At 59.7% G+C, this 20,293-nt stretch overlaps 7 protein-coding genes across 7 annotated transcripts; 4 read left to right on the top strand and 3 right to left on the bottom strand.

Moving 5' to 3' along the window:
* Positions 1-233: 233 nt before the first annotated feature.
* On the top strand, positions 234-812 carry COLE_01389 (uncharacterized protein; the record flags this gene model as incomplete). Its single annotated transcript, XM_018425053.1, has 1 exon — positions 234-812. One exon carries the CDS (start codon positions 234-236, stop codon positions 810-812), a length of 579 nt encoding a protein of 192 aa, XP_018282925.1.
* Positions 813-2,946: 2,134 nt separating this feature from the next.
* On the top strand, positions 2,947-3,315 carry COLE_01388 (uncharacterized protein; the record flags this gene model as incomplete). Its single annotated transcript, XM_018421654.2, has 1 exon — positions 2,947-3,315. The coding sequence occupies one exon, from the start codon at positions 2,947-2,949 to the stop codon at positions 3,313-3,315; it is 369 nt and encodes a 122-aa protein (XP_018282926.1).
* Positions 3,316-3,749: 434 nt separating this feature from the next.
* On the bottom strand, positions 3,750-5,603 carry COLE_01387 (uncharacterized protein; the record flags this gene model as incomplete). The annotated part of the gene is made up of 2 exons (XM_018424722.1): positions 3,750-4,209; positions 4,255-5,603. The coding sequence occupies 2 exons, from the start codon at positions 5,601-5,603 to the stop codon at positions 3,750-3,752; spliced, it is 1,809 nt and encodes a 602-aa protein (XP_018282927.1).
* A 3,113-nt stretch (positions 5,604-8,716) lies between these two features.
* Positions 8,717-11,230, bottom strand: COLE_01386 (uncharacterized protein; the record flags this gene model as incomplete). The annotated part of the gene is made up of 5 exons (XM_018426258.2): positions 8,717-10,344; positions 10,380-10,531; positions 10,567-10,681; positions 10,714-11,042; positions 11,076-11,230. The coding sequence occupies 5 exons, from the start codon at positions 11,228-11,230 to the stop codon at positions 8,717-8,719; spliced, it is 2,379 nt and encodes a 792-aa protein (XP_018282929.1).
* Positions 11,231-12,110: 880 nt separating this feature from the next.
* COLE_01385 (uncharacterized protein) lies at positions 12,111-14,950 on the top strand (the record flags this gene model as incomplete). Its single annotated transcript, XM_018420027.2, has 4 exons — positions 12,111-12,321; positions 12,356-13,621; positions 13,659-13,855; positions 13,889-14,950. The coding sequence occupies 4 exons, from the start codon at positions 12,111-12,113 to the stop codon at positions 14,948-14,950; spliced, it is 2,736 nt and encodes a 911-aa protein (XP_018282930.2).
* Positions 14,951-15,553: 603 nt separating this feature from the next.
* On the top strand, positions 15,554-16,355 carry COLE_01384 (uncharacterized protein; the record flags this gene model as incomplete). The annotated part of the gene is made up of 3 exons (XM_018420126.1): positions 15,554-15,590; positions 15,670-15,878; positions 15,963-16,355. 3 exons carry the CDS (start codon positions 15,554-15,556, stop codon positions 16,353-16,355), a joined length of 639 nt encoding a protein of 212 aa, XP_018282931.1.
* A 65-nt stretch (positions 16,356-16,420) lies between these two features.
* Positions 16,421-20,121, bottom strand: COLE_01383 (uncharacterized protein; the record flags this gene model as incomplete). The annotated part of the gene is made up of 11 exons (XM_018426259.2): positions 16,421-17,160; positions 17,196-17,343; positions 17,384-17,506; positions 17,541-17,936; positions 17,971-18,223; positions 18,264-18,409; positions 18,446-18,816; positions 18,849-19,044; positions 19,087-19,377; positions 19,413-19,732; positions 19,767-20,121. 11 exons carry the CDS (start codon positions 20,119-20,121, stop codon positions 16,421-16,423), a joined length of 3,339 nt encoding a protein of 1,112 aa, XP_018282932.1.
* Positions 20,122-20,293: the final 172 nt, after the last annotated feature.

Genomic DNA, 20,293 nt, shown 5'->3' with positions numbered 1-20,293 from the left:
CCCTCCTCGGCCTGTCACCTCCACCTTGCTCCCCCCCCACGACATTATTCCTTGCTTGCTCCGCCACCTCCATCCTCTCCAACCTCTTTCTGGCATCCACTCATCATCCATCATTCTCTTATATCTACTGTACCTCTTCTCCTCATCTCCACTTGATCTCCACGCTCTCAGCGCCACCCTCACTCTCACCCACTACCCACTACCAACTACCCACCACTCTTCCACTCATCACAATGCCAACAGACGCCCTCCTTCGCCCAGCCGCACTTCACCAGTTCGCCTCAAACTCGCAGTACGACCAGCGCATGTCGCCCTCGGCCCGCGAGCGCTGGTCCCCTTCCTCCAGCGACAGCGGTGACGACGAGTCCACCGAAGCTCAGGACGACGCCGACGAGCTTAACAACGCTCCTCCCTCCGCCCCAGCACCTGCACCGGCTGCTGCTGCTGCCGCTACCCGCCCCTCATCATTGTCGGCGGCCTCCCCCCTTCGCGCCTTCCGCCAGCCCTCGCCGCCTCGCTCCTCGCCCCTGTCTCCCCTCGCAGGGGGCGTGCCCCGCCAACAGCCCCGCGTCCGTCTTTCCCCCCTCGCACCCATGGGCTCTGGTGCCGCACCATCGCCGTCATCGCCCCGCCCTCAGCTCAACCTCCCCAAGGGCCAGCCTCTTGCGCGTTCGCTCCTCAACCGCGCCGTCACCTCTGCCTCGGCCCCTCAGCGGCCGAAGAAGACGACAAAGCTCCTCGTGGCTACCAAGCCCATGCGGACAACCTTTGAGCTCTCCCTCAGCGCCGACGAGCTCGCTCGCAAGATCTAGATGGTTGGATGGATGGACTCGCGACGCGTTACCACGGGGTCACCCCCGATCAACGATTGCCGATTCGAGACTTGACAGAGACGCGACTTTGGCAAGCTGGTAACCCGACATGCTCCTTCAGTCCTCGTTTCTCCCCCCCCCCCCCCCACCACACCACACCCCGCCGCATTCCCCTGCGCGCGCCCCCCATCACAACCCATCCATACGCACGGATCGCCTCGCCTCCCTTTGTCGATCCGCGTCACCACCACCACGACCACGACCACCACCACCACCACCATCATCATGACACGAGCATAGAGCATCCCCGGCATCCGGCATCAACCGCTGCCGCTGGACCTAAAGTACACGGGCGACGAGCCGCTCCCCCTTTTTTTGTAATGCGTAGAAATTGTACCTTTGTAGACTACAAGTGATAATGCAAGCAGCCATCTAAGAAGCCATCTGAGGTATTTGGGAGGAATGGCAGGCCTCAGCGTTACGGATCGAGGAGCGCGTTGTAGTCAGGCCATTGTTGTTGTCTACAATTGTCTTGCTGAATGTCTGTCGATCGAGACGGAGGCTGGATCGAATACGTCCGAGGTGGCGCGACGCGCATTCCACGCGCCCTGCCTGGCGTGATACTCCGAGATCCGAGAAGCGCCCCAGTGGCCACAACTGGCCAAGCTCCAAGTTTCCCATCCGCTATTCTCGGCTAGCACAGTGCACCAGCACTAGCGCAAAGAGGTACTGCTGATCGCTGCGGTCCTATTCTATTAGCTTTAGCGCACACCATGCTCCAATGATCTCGCCATAATCGCCACTCATCTCCCCAAAGATCTACCAGGCACCTTTATTCCCACACAATCCCCGCCATTCTCCGCCACAGCCAGGCCGCCAGCCTTCCAACTTGAGCCTTCACACAGCTCTGGCTCACAGCTCTGGCTCACAGCTCTGGCTCACAGCTCTGGCTCACAGCTCTGGCTCACAGCTCTGGCTCACAGCTCTGGCTCACAGCTCTGGCTCACAGCTCTGGCTCACAGCCAGCGCACCACGACCGTCGGTAGTCACCGAGTCGGACGGGCGCGCACGGCGGGCACTCGTCCGGCCTCGGGGCTGGGTAAACCAGTCGCGTGGTGTCAGGACATTCTCGCCAATTCGGCGTGCATGCGGGCGTGAGAAACTGAACGCGGCGCAGGTACCGGGGTCCTCGTCTGTTTCACGCGTGCGAACGCTTATCAGCCTATCGCGGGGGCCAGATTAGATGGGCTGATAGACATTCCGCTACAATATCGGAGATTGTGGATGACGACGGGCGGCGTGGGTGTGGGCGTGGGTGAGGCTCGTTGTGTCGACTCAAGTTGTCATTGCATTGTGCGGGTGCATGTGTAGGCGGGACAGAGGGGAGGGAAGGTTGGGGGGCATGCTCCCACCTCGCGCCCAGTTGCGCGGATGCGACGACAGCTGCGCGTGTGCTAGCGACGCACGCGACGCTCCCGCTTCGGCCCAGCGCCTCCTCGGCGCCGTGTTCTATTCACGCCTGACAGGTTGCACCGCCACCGTTCTGGTTGCACCGCCACCGTTCTGGTTGCACCGCCACCGTTCTGGTTTCCTCCTTCCTCCTGTCCCTTTCTTCACTCTGCCCGCATCTGAACAGACCGCTCGAGATGTCGTCGTGACTTCCGGAACAAAGCGTGGAGAGATGCAAGAAGCGTCCACGTGTCCTCCACGTTCCGCGTTTCCGGCTAATAAACACATTGGCCGGTCCCCCATCAGCAAATGAAATCGCGATAGCTTAGTGGAAGAGCGCGAGGCTCATACGACCAGTTCGGTGACACCTCGAGGTCGGAGGATCGAGACCTCCTCGCGATAGACTTGCTTTTTGCGTTACTCCTGGCACCTGCGCGTCTGCATGTGCTCCGTGCTCTATGTGGCAGCTTCCTTGCGAGGTGGTAAAATGGTGCTTTTGCAGAGTCCGGCAGGAACAAAATGCATGCATATCCTGCCGGTTTCTTACGAAGCGGAATGTGGCACTGTCAGTGATTTTGATGTTCAGCGTCACAGCCACGAGCTGATGCAATGCGGCCAACGTCATATGTCAGCTCATTGCCCCAAATACAATACCGGGAAGGAGGTTGAGGTGGCTATCGTCTCCATGGCTGGGTCAGAACAAGACAGCATTGAGGGACAACACCCTCGTCTGCCAGTCGCCTCCCGCCACCACCCCGTCACTGTCCGGCGCCACACCCCTCCAGAGCCACACCCCTCGTCCCACACTCAACAATCAGCTCTCCAAATCAGGCCAACACCTTGCAAATACAAGGCAGTAGCTCACCCAATGTTCGCGCCCACCTCACCTCCCTCATCCCCTCCTCCGCCACCACCACATTCTCCGGATATCACCCTCGCCCCCGTCCCCTCCGTCACTCTTCCCTCGCTCACCAGATCGGGTGACTCACGAACCCTCCGTTCAACGTCAAGGCCCAGACTCCGGATCGTGGCGCCCCCCCAATCTCCTTTCTGACTTCGCGTGACGTGCGCCTCACACAAGACGCCAAACTGCCATATTGACGCGTCACGGCACCATCCCGTCGTGTCAGTGCGAAGGGCTCGGCGGGGTCGCCGAGTTGGGGCGGGGGCCGGATCGGGGGCCCGGGGTCTGGTCGGGCCGCGACTGTAGGGCTCGGGCCCGCGAGAATGGGCCTGGCGATCAGACACCGGCTGTAGTTTAGCAGAGACGGACGGATGAGACTGATGCGCGTCGTCACGGTGTCGTGACGTCGTGGGTTGGGCCACAACATGACAAGAGCGCGCCGAGCGTCCATTCCTCCCTCTTAACCAGACCTCCGTCGGTCGGATCGCCGTACGCAGACCACAGTATGCAGTGCACCCCTGTCGTGAACATGTGCATCACAACTAGCTACAAAGTCACAGTAATCTGTGTTTTAGATCTACAACCTATATGTAGGTGCGGCCTGACGACGCGGGGCGGAGCACGCCGATCGGCGCGCGGAGCTCGGCCACGAGGCCGTCCATCCCCGCCCACTTGCACTCGTCTTCGACGCGGCGGCGGCGGCCGTCGAGGCACGGCCACGAGCCCGAGCACAGGCGGCTGGCAATCGCGTGCCATGCGCCCGCCTCGCGCTGCAGCAGCAGCGTGATCTCTTGCACGACACCCAGCGTCGTGCCGGGGCACGTGGACGCGCGGCGGCGGCCCACGCGCTGCTTCTCCGCGGCTTGCGCTTTGGCCTCGGCCGCCGCCTTGGCTTGCGCGAGCGCGGCGGGGAGGTCGGCTAGCGGGGGGAGCACCGGGAACGGGTATGCCGTGGGCGGGTACTGCCGTCTCGCTGGGCGAGGGGGAGCGTCGGTCGGAGTCTTGGGCGCAGCAGCGAGGGTCTGAGCAACGACATATTCGTCCCTGCCCGTCAGAGGGTGCTTGCAGGCGCCGCCGCGGTCAACTCACATGAGATTCGGGTGAAGACGAGCATTGTCAAACTCAAAGTCACTGTCCTCGGCGCTGCTTCCGTCCGTCATCTCGAGGCTCAGCTCGTGCGAGCTCCCGTTGGAGAGCGGGGTCCCAATCCTGCTCGCATCAATTCCACTGTCACGCCCGCTCTGCGGAACGGACAGGGGAGGAGTAGAGGTAGGATGGAGGACCTTGTCAAGGAACTCGACGAGGCGGCCGCCCGCTGGGCGCAGCGTGTCAAGAGTAACCGTCACCGCGTGGGTGTTGGGCTCCGCATCGAGGCTGAAGCCGAAGCGCAGTGTGACCAGCACAACTGAGCCCGCTTCGCTGGCCTGGCGAACCGAGTGGGAAACAAGGACGGGTGGTGGCGACTCGCAGGGCGGCGTCACGGGCGGGGTGGAAGGAGGAGTGGTGGTGCGCGCACGGGGCGTAGTGAGCGTGTCCTCGGAGGCGTTGGAAGGCCGTGGGTGGATGTGAGTCGATGTGTTGAGACGGGTGCAGGACGGCTCCCGGCAGAGCGTGGGAGCACGACGGGTTTCCGCGGAAGAGGCACCGGCTTGAGCCTGAGAAGCACACTGCACCGTGGCTGTGGTAGAAGTGGTCGAGTTGGAGCGCTCGAGGGTGGCCGAGGAGGGCGTGATGGTGAGGTTGGGGCTCGGACCACGACCTGCAATCCGGGAGAGCGATGTCGACCCGTGCAGCGTGTGGTTCGAGGGCCGACCGGTGGCTCTGCGACCAGGGGTGTAGCCAGCAGACGTGTCCACGGCAACCCGCGACTGGTGTGGCGCCGATGGAGAACGAGTCAACGTGCGGTTGGGCAGGCGGCCCTTGCTATGGTTCTGCTCTGCAGTAGCAAAGGTATCCCGGAGGTCGCTACTCAGAGACGTGACGTGAACGGGGGGGAGGAAGGGGGCGGGGTCTCCATTGATCCGTGGTGCGAGGGCCTCAGGAAGCTGGCCACCGTCCGAGGGACGGCGGGGCGGCGTACGGAGGCTGCTCTGGCGGGTGGGCCACGGGCCCTGCGCCCCAGGCTGAGCCATGAACATGGTCGCGTCCGAGGGGGTGCGGACCACGGTTGCGCCCTGGCCGAGCGTGGGAGGCGCGGCGTGGCTGCTATTCATGTAAGAGCCGGCGCGGGCGTGAGACTGCGAGTAGGAGCGCTGCATCTTGCGCGACGGGGGAGAGGCGGGGTTCAGGGGGTGGACAGCGGAGTAAATTGGGTCACAGGGTGGCGAGGCCGCGGGGGTGTTTGATGGCGAAGCCGACGAGGCCAGCGAGAACGAGTTGGCAAAGAGAGCAGTGATAGAGGGCCTGCGTGGCTTTTGAGAGGCGGAGATTGAGGACATCTGGAGGGAGGGATGGTGGGAGGAGGACGACTGTGAGGTGTGAGAGATGGAGGAGGTGGTGTTGGAAGGAGGGAGGTCTTGAGCAGTGCTGGAGGTGGGTCTGCGAGCCCAAGACCAGGCGTTCGACCGTGACATTGACATTTGATGCTGAGGAGAGATGCAGGCCGCAGGGAGGGTGCAAGGATGGAGGGCAAGGGTTCTAGCGAATCGAGGGGCCCTTTGTCGCAGGCCGAAGGGTTAAGACGGACCAAGTGACCTCAGAGTGATCAGAGTGATCAAGTGTCGCGACGTGGATACGCGCTTGGGCCTTTGAGACGTTGGCGATTGGAGATGGAGCGGATGTTGGTCGACCTGGCGATTGTTGTTGTCACGATGGCCAAAGGGAGAAGGCGCTGGCGGACTGGGCGTAAGGATCAACGGAATGCTACCTGGAGTACCTTGAGGATTTAGGAGAGAAGGGGCTCGTGGGCAAAGCGTTTGAGGTTTTGAAGCGACTGCCCGCTCTCGTCGGCGGAGGCTATTTGCAGTGCGAGGTGCACAGCAGAAATGTATGTGCGCGTGTGTGTATGTGATCGTGCGAGTTGCTCTGTTGCCGGGCTGTTGCCGGAAGTGCCTGCTAGCTTGCATGGCTTGCATGGCTCGCTGCTTTGTGTGGTTAGATCCGGGCGGAAGGCCAGAGCCGCTGGATGATGATGCAGTTGTGTGCTTGTGTCGCGACAGCCCATGTCAGTACCCCGTGTCTTCGTCTCGCTCCTCGACTGTGGCAACGCTTTGCCATCGATCAGCCACTCCAGAAGAGCGTGTCAGGTGGCCTGGACCTCGGTCCATGACATCCATGAGGGTCCTGGCGGTTTGGCGGCGGCCTCGCGGCGGCTGGTGGTGGGCCGATTATGTCTTGTAATGCATCCCGTGATCCTGCGATCCTGCAATCCTGCAGGTCTGCAAGTTGCCTGTTGTGAAAGACTTGCAGGACATACAGGATGGCTGGAGGCAGACTGGGCCGCAAAACCCCGCCCCGCTTGAGAACAAGGGATCCAAGGACACGCAGTGTGACTTAGCGCCTGGTGGTCTGTGCGACATCCTTGATTTTTTTGCATGCGGGTGTTTTCGACGACTCAATAACCCTCCGGCCCTGGACGGTGTGGCATGCATGGCATGGCGGTGGCGTCCGCGTTGTCTCAGACACAAGTTGGCATTGGTAACCTCGGCGTCACTGGTGGATCAGGTGAGTACGCTGGCATGCGGCATGCTTGTTGTTTTCGTACACTTTTACATTAGCAGATTAAAATTCAGTTGTGCCTGCTCGCACTCTACGAGTAGCGTGTGCTCACCCTGGTCTTGGTCTTCACCGCTCAAATCGAAATTGGGCAAGGTGGAGGCACGTCAGCTCGTCAGGACTCCCCCCAGATCTCGTGCAGCGCTTCTCGATTCTCAATGTCCCAGCGGCGAGTAGCTCGCGTGCTCGCGTCTCAGTCTCCCGTCCGGAGCACTGTGCGAAATTGCTTGAATTGAGGCAGACGCACCCGTTTGTTTCCATGTTGTCGCCTGCGTAATTCAAGACGGCTCAAGATGGCTGGAGATGGGTTTTGCATGGGCTGCGCGGCGTCATTCCGCATCACAACGTGTCAGCGGTGCGTCAGCTTTCTACGTCCTTCCGCACATCCCGAACTCTACTGCCAGTGGCGGAAGCGCTCATGGAGGGTGTAGGTCTCTCTGTCTGCATGTTCGTACTCCGAATCCAGTCCACTCTCCCCAGCTCTAGATTCCGCGCTGCTCCGCCACCTGGAACATGTTGATCCGGGGGAACTCGGAGCCCTCGGGAGGCTGTGGCGTCTTGCGGTTAGATGGCGACGCCATCTCACTGCGCGTTAGTAGGTTCCACCAGCCTTCCGGGCTCCATCCTTCCTGCGTTCTTACTGCCCACTAGCCTCCACTGGCTTTCCACACTAACCCTCGCACAGAGGCACTCACCGGCGAAGTTCGACGAGAACATTCTCGAGCGTGTATTCACGACGCCACTGCGAAAGCGAGCGCACGCGCGTCAGGTCAACCTGGGGTGAGCGCACTCCTCTTCACCCCTACGCACGACGCCAACCGAGTCGACGCAGGGGAGGTTGATGCGACTATCAAACTTGACAATTGGAGGAAGATCTAAGGTAAGCTTTGCAGAAACAACGCACGCACCGGGGTACTTGTTGTGGCAGTAAATGCTGAGGCTGAAGATGCGGTTCTCGTACGCCGAGTGGGGTGGGCCAAGAATCGTGCCGTTCCACTGCTCCATATCGAGGTCGTCGCTATCCTGTCGTCAGCTCCGCACCGGTACAAGCGCGGAGCACGGGCGCAGCAGCTAAAGACAGCGCAGCGACCGTAACAATGCAGTGCCAGGTGGGCGGTGGCCCACACGAAGTTCAGATCAGTAGTCGACGATCGTGGTACGAGAAGGAAGGTGAGATGTGACATCTCACCGCGGCTGCGTATCGTCGCGCATGTAGTGATAGCTCCCGGAGGTGAGAGGGCACTACTCGCGCCCTCTCTACCAGTACCAGTATTAGGCCATACGATGGCGCGCACGCGACGGTGCGCACTTCAAACGCACTATCGTTGCCCCTCTCCCCCCTCAACGAACGCGGCACCCACACGGTCCGCCAAATACGACTCACCTTGAGGCCGTAGCTGCATGAGCCATCACCCAGCCCCTTCTCTCCCTTCTCGAGCTCCTCGAGGAGACGGAAGCTCCTCGGGACTGGTGTCAGTCAAGGGCGGGGGTTGGGCGATGTAAGCGTCACGTGGTCTACGCTGTTGTGTCGCGGACGTTATCGCGCGCGCGCACGCGGAGTTCCATGTCCTCACCACCAGCACTCACCCTTGGCCATAGTGTCTGGTAGTGATAAGTTGGAGTTCTGGTAGTGACAAGGGTGGACGGGATGGATAGATGGAGGAAGGACGAGCCTGACGAGCTGTTGTGGAGGTGATGGCAACGCGGCGCGGCCACCGGTTGGCATGAGGGACCTTAACGGAACCAAATGTCCAAGCCCTGCACAGTGCGTCATGCGAGATAAGGTGGATGCGTGTGACTTCATAAGCGACTACGATGCATCTATACAGCCATCACTCTACTCTGGGCGAGGAGGAGGAGGGCGTGAGCGCCGCTCACTACGCGGCGGAGGGCGGGGCACATTCCCAGGGCTGCGGCTCCCGGAGCTGACCGAATTGACGCTCGTACTGCTTCCTGACCGCATAGCGCTGGGCGGGGCGGGAGCGAGGGTAGCATCGCGGCTGGGACGGCGGGGAATCGCAAGCGGGGCGGTGGTACCGCGCAGCTCCGGTTCGGGGCTCGGCGTAGGCAGGGAAGCACCCGACCAAGCGGGGCTCGGAACGGTTGGGATGGAGGGGACAAAGTTGGCCATCTCCGGGCGGAAACCGTGAGCCGTCTGGCGATTCGAGGCAGGAGCATCGGGCGGCGCAGTCAGTGCTTCGATCAGGAAGGTGAAATCGAGCCCGACATCGCGCAGAAGCTTGCGGTTGGCACTCGATGTCACGCGGACGCATTCCTCAACAGTTTGTTTGTCGATCGCCGGCGCATAGACCTGTCGACGAAAGATGTCGCCAAAGTACTCGATCTGCTCTTTGGCCCAGCTCACGAAGCCCGAGGCCATGCGATTATCCTGAAACGCATTAATGTACCAATCGCTTGTGTGGCGCAGGACAGTGAAGCATACCACTGCCAGCTCGTTGATGTACAGGCTAATGTCGCCTTCGTGCTTGATCGAGCGCACCAGGCGCACCACCAGGTCGTGTCGGGCTTTCAGGAAAGTATCGCGGGCTAACTCAGCGCGGTCCAGCCGCGTTAGAAAGGCGATGAGACGGGCGGCACTCGTCTTGCGGATATCCGGCGAGCTGAGGTCCAGCGCAATCTTCTGGATGACCGTGGGCCGTAAGGTGTCAAGGCGATATTGTAACATTTCCGATGCTTCGGCATTGTTGGAAACGGTGCGCATAAGATCCTGCCCGCGCTCGACAAGCTTGACGCTCTCGTTCCAGTCCTGAGTCGCAATCGCCATTGTCAAGTCGTCGGCGAACTCGTCGATCCACAACAGATCTTTCGAGTCGGCCAGCGACGTGCCGATCGTTGACAACGGGCGCCCTCCCAACTGCTCTCCGCTCACGAACAAGGACATGCGCGTCATGCGGGCGTTAGCCGCGTCGCCTTGCCACATCGATCGCCGCCGCTCCTGCTCAGCTTCGCTATCCTTGCGTCTCTTCTCGAGCAGGTCCTGCGAGACTTGTCGCAGCGCCGCCAGCAGGCCCTTCTTGTCCTCCGCTTTTGCGCAGCGGAAAACGAAGATGTCCTTCCCTCGCTTAACTTTGAGAGCGTTTGTGAGATCCCCTGTGTCCTTTACGTCCGTGATCTGCAAGTCCGCGAGCACCCAGCACCTGTCTGCCACCATGCGTCCTTGGTCTGGCTCGCTACTGCCATTCGCCACGCCGCTGGCCTTGACGCGTCTGCGCCCAGCCACTAAGAGCATGTCGTTCAGCAGGAACAGGCTTACGTTCTGCTTTGCCTTATAGGTCGCAGGATTGAGTTCGATGAAGCCGTGCGTCTCAAACACCAAACGGCGGCCTGGTGTCTGCGGAATGAACTTCTGGGATCCCTCGACTGTAGACCATAGGTTACTCAGCTGTGCGCGGAACATCTGGTGCAGGTCGCGAGGCGAGTTCCTTCTAGACCTGTGACGCTCCACTTCTGTCAGTCACTGGGCAATTGTAAGAGCTCACCAGTGCCGTCCATGTTCAGTGTCGGTGCGAGGGAATCGTCCATGCCCATGAGTTGGGGGACCGTTTTCCACTCCGTGAGCAACTCCTTTAGCTCAATCATGTCGTTCTCAAGCGTCATCATCTCTTTGGAAACGTTGACAAACTCGGCGTAACTGTTGTTAGCAGTTCCATAAGCGCGCCAGCTCACTTCTTAATGACCGTTTGGCGGAGGTCCCTGGTCGTCTCCTCCTTCTTACGCTGCAGTGCAGCCACCAATCGCCTCTTCTCCTGCTCGTCCGCCCCAGCCAGAGTTCTGCGAAGGTCTGGCATCAGCGTCGCCCATCCGCACACTCACAAGCCTGGAGATCGAAATCATCCTTGCCAAGCTCGCTGAAATCCCATTCCTCCTGGGCTCGCGGCCGGATCTGCTCATCTTGCAGCTCATTGCGCTCTTGGATCTCATCATCGTCGTCATCATCGAGTTGCAAGTTGACAGCCGCCGGAGATGGGCGCTGGTACGTTGTGGTCGGGCGCGCGGAGCGTACTGGTTGAAGGCTTTCTGGCTCCTCGGCATACTCATCGGCCTCCATGATCGGCGGCGCGACATCAAGCGTGAACTGGTACGGGTCTGATGACAGGAAGTCATCGCCGCTTGCTCCAACGCCAAAGTCTGGCCCGGCGTAACTGTCGTCAGTAGGATTCCGAGCGAGAACACACCGACTCATGCGCCGCGTCTTCATCTTCTCCTCGACCTTGCTCTGACGCGCATCTCTCTTGCGCCCTGGGTCGCCTACGCGCGGCGCGCGGGGCCGCGGCACGCTGAAGTCGGACTTCGAGCCGAAGAACTGGGACGGCCGGCGAAGAGACGCCATGATGGTGGATAACGCAGGTGCTCAGTGAGAGACGTCACGACGTAATGGCCACCGATCCACCAGAGCTTCAGAGGTCGACGCGTTCATGGGTGTAAACAACCCACGTGGCATTTCGGCATTCCTCCATTCCTATTACTGATCGAGACAAACGAAATTAGTCACAACTTCTAATTCAATTCCTCTCAGACACCAGTGATTTTACTGCAGCTCCGCTTACATCTGCTCCGCACTACACGCGCGACAACCCGAGCTACAACACGACGCGATGAATGTGACGAGCACCCTTCAACTCCCAGCTGACCTCAGCTGGGAATGGACCGAACCTGGAAGACTGCTGCTCGTACCCCCGACCGGGTAGGGAGGGGGGCGGACCACGCTCTGCGCCTTTCCGAGCACCTGATAGCCGTGGGAATGCGACACTCAAGCGACTCTGTATTGTCAGTTAAAACTCGACGATCGACACCAGAGCGGCTTTTCCGGTTCTCCAAACTTACCTATAAGGAGAGGCGATGAAGTGAAAGAATTGCTCTGTCCGCCTTAAAAAGGAGCGCCGAGGAGAGCTGAGCGGAAGCAACTACCTCCACCATCACGTGACGGTCTTGGAGATTTCGTCTCGCGTCCGGCCACTCGCCACCATCCACCTTCAATCTCTCCAGGCCACCACTCCAACGCACGCTGACACGCAGCGCTGGCAGCGGCCACCGCCATCATACACCCCATACATCCTTTGCTGTCGGGCGCGCGCCGGTGTCTTCAGCGAATCCCGGTCTCCGCCTCCCGCGCAGCTTCCTCCAAAGGACTCGACCTTCGACTCGCCAGCGGAACTGCCCCATCCTCGCACCGCACCACAGAGGCCTACCAGGCCAAGATTGCGCGTAGGATGGCCGGAAATCCTGCGTGGACGGTGCGCGCTCTTAGCGTCCCAGGACCCGACACGGAGCTCAGCTTGTTTGTGTCCTTTGATGACGCGCGGTTCTTATTCGGTGCCGGAGAGGCCATGCAGCGCTCCCTGGTGCAGAAGCGTCTGTCACTGCGAAAGCTTCAAGCCGTCTTTTTACCTAGTGGACGGAGTGGTCGCGGTGGATTGGCAGGTTGGCTTATCTTTGTTGCACAAGCTGACGGCAGGCGGGCTCATGACACTCTCCGACGCCGGCATCAAGCGGCTCGCCATCATTGGCCCTCCTGATACAGCGCAGCACCTCGCTACTCTGCGCGCATCGGTGGTGCGCGACTCGCAGACGGTCGACCTCAAGCCGGTATCGCGTGAGCTCTCCTCGGAAGTCGTATTCTCCTCTCCCCGCATCACAGTCCACGCGGTAACCCTTCGGCCACCGCAGGCAGTTGAACAAGGCAGCGCGAATCCTCAACGGCCATCCGAGCTTTCTGAGGCCGAGCTGAGCCGGTGGACAACGGCGATCGTCAATGATATGTTCAGAGGTCCCGGTTCCGATCAAACCATCAAGGACGAAGCTCGGTTCAGTTTCAACGGCCTGTATCGCCCAACCTCTGCCGACGACCGGTATCCCCTCCCTTTGGCCAGCGATGCCGATGTTGCTACGGACGTGTGTTACATCGTTCGCACACCGGATGTACGCGGCAAGTTTGATGTCGCCAAGGCTAAGGCGCTTGGCGTGCCCAATGGGCCCATCAGGGGGAAGCTTACACGCGGCGAGAGTATCGAGTTCGAGGATCCGTCCGTTCCCGGGGTTAAACGCATCGTTCACCCTGAACAGTGTATCGGAGGAGGAGGGCCGGGTAGCACGCTCGTTGTCATCAACTGCTCAGTTGAGAATCTAGAGCGTCTGCTCCTCTCGACTGCGTTTGGCGAGTTCCGCGCGGTAGAGGGCAAGCCGAGCGTGCCCGTTCACAGTGTCGTACACGCGGTACCGCGCGCGGTGTGGATGGATGAGCGATACCAGGCCTGGGTCGCGAGTTTTGGACCGTCGACGCAACACTTGTACGCGGACCCCGAGGGCACGCGTGAGATCTACTTCCGCAACAGTGCTTGGAACGCGCTTCAGCTCAACATGCTGGATTCCAGCATCTTCCCAATCCCCGATTTTGCACCTGGGTCTCCCCCACCTCACATGCCCGCCAATGCACAACGTCTCGTTCCGAACCATGTCGTTCCCATGTACCCGCCCAAGCCCGTATTTCTGACGGAGGACCATATGAAGGACACGCTGTTCCCAGCCGATAAGACAGAATTGGCTGAAGCACGTGCTGCCTTGCGTCGGAACCACCCTGAGTACGCCGCTGCTGTGGACGCCGCGCAAGCCGCCATGGCAGCAGACGCGGACCGGCGGGCATGCTTGTCTCCGCGACCCGGCGACGACATTGTCGTCACTACTCTCGGCACAGGCAGCGCCATCCCGTCAATTTTTCGCAATGGTGAGGCCGCTTGTCATCCGCCGTTCACTGACACCAGTCTCCTGCACGCATGTCGACATCCCGGGCACTGGCGGCGTCATTTTTGACACGGGCGAGGGATCGCTCGGTCAATTGCGGCGGCGTTTCGGCGATGGTCTTAAGCAGGTCTACGAGGATCTGCGTTTGATCTTCATCAGTCATATGCACGCGGACCACCACCTCGGTCTCGCCCAGATCCTGAAGGACCGCTTTGATGTGAGGCCTCTAGCAGACAGCAGCTGACAATAGAACGGAGTCCATTCCAAGCTCTATCTTGTCGCACCATACCCGATTGCACTACAGCTCGAGGAGACGGCATGGTGGCAACAGGGTGTGCCTCGTGAGGCACTCGAAAATGTCGTTTACCTCTCAACCAACCGTCTCAAATCCGGGTGGGTGCCAGACGAGCGCGAGTTTTCCTTGTCGGCACGGCCGGATTGGTCTTCGGTCCCGCGTCACCCGGAGCAGCTGGTCACGGAGGAAGGAATGGTTGCGGATGTGGCCGCGGGCAAGCGCAAGTGGCCGTTCGAGAATGTTTTCCGCTTCCACCCGGCGACAAATGCACGCGCGGCGGAGCATACCCGCGCACTTCTCCGGGACTTGCGGCTCTCAGAGATCTGGACACCGAACGTTACCCACCGGGGTGCAGCGTGGGGTATGGTTCTGTCTGGTGTGGACGGGTGGAAAGTCGTTTACTCGGGCGATACGAAGCCCTCCGAGGCGCTGGTCGACGCGGGTCGAGGAGCCACGGTCTTGATCCATGAGGCCACGCTGGGTGATGATGAGGCTGAGGATGCCGAGGCGAAGGGCCACAGTACCTTCGGGCAGGCAATCGAGGCTGGACGACGGATGGGCGCGCGTTACGTTATTCTGAACCACTTCTCGCAGCGTTACCCCAAGATCCCGAAACTGCCTGCTCCCGAACCTGTTGAGGAGGGAGGCGAGGTGCATGCCCCCGCGGGCCCGACCGTGGCGATCTCCTTCGACTTTATGTCCTTGCGGGTGGCGGATACGTGGAAGATGAGCCACTTCACGGAACCGCTCAACATGCTCTATGCTGAGGCCGAGGAGGAGGCCGCCAAGACGGACGAGGGTGAGGAGGATGCTCCGCGCGCGTCTGTTGACGCGCCGGGTCGCGGAGGAAAGAAGAAGGGAAAGAAGGAGGAGAGCGAGAAGCAAAACCAAAAGCCAGCGCCGAAGGAGGGGCTGAAGGAGGGGCAGAAGAAGGGACGGAAGGGCGCCAAGCGTGCTTCTGAGGAGACGAAGGACGCGCCGGCGCCGAAAAAGGCGCGCGAGACTGTCGTGGCATAGCACTATACCCTGCATTGAACATGTACACATACTCAGTTCAGACCTCATGTCCTTTCGGCAAGCGCACGTGCGGGGCTTTGCTGGCGACAAGATGACAAGATGACCAGTCAAGGCGTATCTTGTGGTGAATGCCGAGACGCCAGCACCTAAAATAGAGGCATTTCGCTGGATTTCCCTCAAATTGCCTCCTCCAGCCCAGGCACCGCATTCCTCACTGCGATCGCCAGAGGTCAAAGTTGCGCTGATTGGCTGTGGATCTTGGGTGTGCTGAGCAGTTCCGCCTCCGTATCCCCCACGAGCACGAGTATGACCGTCTTCCGCAATCGAAGACGCGGCGCGCTCGTCTTTGCACACTCTTTTGCTTGTCGCCAGCTGCTCTTCACCTCGCGCTAAATCTTGCAGTGCCGACTCGCCAGTGCTCACGTGCTCCGCCCCTTCCGCTTCTCTGTTCTCCTCCCGATCAGCTAGCAAGGCAAGTTATCTGTACGGACAAGCGCCTAACCCCAGATGCTCTTTCCACGCCAAAGCGGCCATGACCACAGCGCCAGCACGTCGGACGACATGGACATGTCGGGTATGTCGGGCATGTCAGGCATGTCGGGCATGAAGATGTACGTCCACGGCACAATCGGCGGCGATGGTGAGTGCTTCTGTGTCTTCCGCAGCGCCCGCGCGCTTCCGTTGCCCACGTCTGTCCCAACTCGCAGCACTCACACCAGTCCTCTGGTTTGCCTCCTGGCAGCCGTCCGGCGCTGCCGCCACTGTCGGCGTGTGTATCAGCCTGTTCCTCCTCGCCGTCCTCGACCGATACGTCCATGCGTTGTGGCGTGCTTGCGGCGCTGCTTGGAATAAGGGCAAGGTCGGCTTCGCTTTGCCCGTGACTAGGGGGGAACTGCCTGCTTTCACTTCGTCCTCATCAGCCGTGGCGGTGGCTGCGATGCAGCTAGACTCAGTGGACAGCGTGCGCCGGCGGGAGCCCTCGGCTCCAGTCAGCTCTTGTTGTGCCAGCGAGGAGAAGCCAGCGCGAGAGCTCGGCCCCGATGCGTGTGACTGCGGGTGTGGGGGTGAGTGCGGATCACCGTCTACTGCACCATGCTGCGGGACGGGCAACTGCGTACCCGATTATTCGAGGTCCAGCGACACTCCCGCCGAGAAGGACGCGCTTGCCTACCTCCCTCCCGCTGTACGGTCTAGCCTCGACCCTGCCCGGCCTGGACGCTGGTCGCGTCCCTTCCGGCTCGGGACCGACGTGCCGCGCGGCCTGCTGTACATGCTCCTCAGCACAATTCACTTCGCCCTCATGCTTGTCGTCATGACGTTCCAGCTGTGGTGGATCATCAGCGTCATCGTCGGCCTCGGAGTCGGAGAGATGTTGTTCGGTCGCTTTGGCGCCGAACGAGTATGAAGTGCACGCAGCCGCAGCTTTTGAACCTGTATCATGTATTGCATTACAACATATGTCGATACATATTACTCGTCTTCATCCGAGTCCGCCACTGCCCGTCGCCGCCGCGTCTGTGTCTGTGTCTTTGCGACAGAGGTGTCACTAATCGCAGAGACTGGCGAGAAGTTGTCCCTCAACCGCTTCACCTTAGCGGGCGATACGTCTTCACTGTCGCTCCGCGCGCCGCTGGGGCTACCTACGCGTCGCTCGTCGTCACTGTCATCTTCCAGCATGTTCATGTCCATGTCTCCCAGCGGTAGCGGTTCAATCGCGTTGCTTTTGCGTTTGCGCTTGGTGCCAGTGCTCCGCATGGAGTGCCCGGCTGCTTGAGCGAGCGCGCTCATCTCAGCTCGCAGCTCCGCCTCGCGCGAAAAGAACGCCTCATCGTCTGCCTCGTCGTCGGAGTCGTCGATGTACGCTGCAGATTTGTACACCTGCAACTCATCCTTGCGCTGTCGCTTGCGAGGAGCGGGAGCCACAACCTCGCCATCCGAGTTATACTCGGGTGACTTGAGTTGACGCTGGCGTACGGCGCGTACCAATGTTTTTGGATCTTTGTCAAGAGTTGGCGGGTTCAAGAAGTACTGCTTCAATGCGCCGATCGAGGCTTCCAGCGAGTCAGGCATCGCACTCTCGGGGATGAACCACGTCCTATCCGCGTTATTTGTTTCGTCAGTCTGCTCGAACCCGACGAGCTTGAGCATGAGCCGTAGGTGCTGATCAGTTGTAACAGCTTTCCTCCGCTCCTGGGTGTCGGCATCCAGATCTGCAGTCAGCTAGATGTAATCGCCCGTAGCTCACCATAACGTTCAAACTTGTCCTGAGCTTCCTTGCTAGGCCCTGCGAGGTGGCGCACGCCGTCATCATCGTCGCTGTCGTCCCCGCGTAGTCGGTCGCCGTCGACGTTAAAGACGACCTGAAGACGGCCCGCTAGTGCAATCTCGAGCGTCTGCTTGGTTAGCAATCTGCGGCTCACACCCGAAACTCACTGAGATGATCCAGCGCACCCACTCCTCGTGGTTGGCATCAAGGAGCATCCGAATTGCAACCGCCATTTGGTCGCTCCATGACAGCTTGTTCTTCTTGATAAACTCCAGCTCTGGCGGTCCCATCTGCCATGTTAACAAAGTCAGCGAATCTGCTCACCTGCTCGCGCACACGAGCACGCTCGGAGGCGTGAACATTGTCCTCCTCCGCATACGACGACATGCCCTTCCACTGCCCGCGAGATTTAGGGAGGAAAATTTCCACCATGATGAATGGGTCGGCTTCGAGCCGCTTGAAGAACTGGCGCAACACAAACTGAATTAAGCGATACAGGTCGCTCGTGCCATCGCAGAGGGGCAATTTTGGCTTGTCTTTTAGAATATGGCGGAAAAGGTTGAGAGTCGACACGCTGAAGTAAAGCCCCTCTGCCTGCGCCTTCACTACCTGGCGGTGCATGAGTCCGACTACGCGCTTGAAAGGCAACTCGTTCTCGAACGTCTGGTACTGCTCAAGATACGAGAGCAAGGTGTGCGTCACAGACTCCTGGGCAAGTTTCTGCTATCAGCCCAGCAACAATCGAAAAGCTCACCCTCTCGAAGGCCTCAAATGTGAATTTGTGTTCTGCAAATTCTGGCCTGTCTCGCTCTTCCTCCATGTCCTCCTCTTCGTCGTCGCGATACTCCTCTGGAATCGCAGCCCCATCACCGCCGCTCGAGCTAGGAGGAGGCAGCTTCCTGCGAGCCGGCTTGCGCTTACGCACAAACATGTACGCCTGTGACTTTGAATACTTCTCAAGCGTCCTAAAGAGCGTGTACGCAAACGCAACCACAGAGCTAAGATAGCTTGGGTAAGCAACGCTGTGCACCGTCCCCAGAGACTCACCTGTACGACTGCGATGTGAAGTTGGATACTACGGCGAGTGACGCGTCCAGAATATCTGCGTTGTAGTATAGCTGATTCTGTAGCAGGTTGCCCGCATCAACATCCTCCTGATTCGTCGATAAGGACATGGATTCGAGGACAAGAAGCTGGTGTCAACGGAGAGCTGCTGGACCACACCGCACAATCTGGGTAAAGCAATCAACTGATGCTTGTAATTCCGTCCACGCCTTGTCCTCGAAAGCAATCCTCATTCGTGCGGTCACCCACTTCAGTGAGTCAATGTCGACCATTTCAGCAGCCCATCCGAGAGGCGCCTCCGCATCCACCTCCTCCTTGATCTCCTGCTGCTTTTGAGCTTTTTCCTGCGAGCTCCTCTTGGCTTTAGGGTCGCGTCCTCTTCTTGCAGACTCCTCCAGTCGCGACTGCGCCTTTCGGCGAAGGATAATAAGGTATTCGACCAGAGTCGAAGACACAAATAATGTGCGGATGCTGTCGGACGGGCGTACTTTGCTCCGCTCCATGCGGATATCTGTGACAACGGATCGAAAGAAGGCTGTTCTTAGCTTTGAAGCACTCGTCACTCACTGTTAAAGTACTCAAGAAACTTTATGGTGAAGTCTTGCAACACAGTGATGGCCTCCGTCGTGAGCGTTGTGTTTACCACCAATTCATCCTGAGCCCGCCTCTTGTGGGGTGCCCGCGCCTTTTTAACCAGGTCCAACATCAGCACTGGGTCGGCGCTCATAGCTGCCTGGTTGTGGAGGATAAATCGTTGTCCCGGCTGGAGTCAGTTTACGAGATCCAGAGCGGAGGACAAACGCACTGTGCGAATGGCGAGTGTTGTGCCGAATCGCGAGTGACGGGTTGCTTTGCCTAGTTTGGACAAATTCTTCTGCCGTTCCTCATCTGCAAGCAGCTTGGCGAGACTCTCCGAGGACGCTGTGGCTTGGTCTTTGCCTAGCTCCTCAGGCCGAATACATCGATAGATGAGGTGGAGGATGTCGAGCAGCAACATGTTGTAGGAGTTGAAGCCGGTGGAGCGATCGGCCTCTGATGCCATGGTGATGAACAGGCTCAGGTACTCGAGACTGTCAAGCTGGACGATGAGTGTTGACTGATGTTAGCTAGTTCCACATGTGTATTCCTCACCTGCAAACGGGACAGCTCCTCCTCCTCGCCCGTCGCGGTGTCGGGGGCGCGGACATCGCGAATGGCGAGCAGGTTGCGGACAATGTGGAGGCATAGGGAGATGATGCGGTCATCCTTCTCATCGCGCCGCTGCGTTCCAAAGCAGGGAATCATAAGGCTCAGCACGCACCGCAGCGTGTCGCTTTGCAGGATCATCGCTTTGTATTCGACGTGGGCGCGGAGGAGACTTGCAAAGTCCGTGACTACGGGCCCTTCATCCTGAAGCTCCTTGAGCTCTGCCGCGACGTCAATCGGCCATGTCAAAGCAGCTACGAGGTCGCCTGGTGTTAGCTGTTCCTCATGCACCGGACTCACAGGCCATGAGTGCCACCTTCCTCCCCCACTCTCCGCGGTTGTGCACCTCCCCCACAAGCCCGATGAGCTCCTGCATCAGGTTGGCCTTGTACATGCAGCGGGCGACCGTGCGGTCGTCATCGGCGTCATCTTTGCGCCACAGCTTCTTGAGATCCTTGATGACGGCCAGCACCGAGTCGCCTGGACGGTAGATCATCTCCCACCCGCCGTCGTCCGTAGGGACGCGCTCATAGCCGCCCAGCGCGTTCACAAGGTTCTGGACCGCGGGCATAAAGACATCGAAACGATCCTCTCCCTCCTCTCCTGGATCGGGCGAATGCCCTCGTGGGCTGGACATGAGGTCGATGTCGCTCATGTTGGCGTCAGTGGTGGTTGTTTTGGCGCGTGTCCAACATTGCGAACTCAGACGCGTCCGACGCGTGCAGCGGAAGTATATTTCATTGGGGTATCAACTTCACCATGGGTGTCGAGATTCTACTCCACGTCATTCAACTTATGACGTGGCAATAAGTTTAGCCTCTGATATC

This window comes from Cutaneotrichosporon oleaginosum (assembly GCF_008065305.1).
Source record: "Cutaneotrichosporon oleaginosum strain ATCC 20508 chromosome Unknown ATCC20508_contig01, whole genome shotgun sequence".
Classification (NCBI taxonomy): Eukaryota; Fungi; Basidiomycota; class Tremellomycetes; order Trichosporonales; family Trichosporonaceae; genus Cutaneotrichosporon; species Cutaneotrichosporon oleaginosum.
The sequence above is the reverse complement of the archived record's forward strand: the minus strand, read 5'-3'. Positions and strand labels throughout refer to the sequence as shown.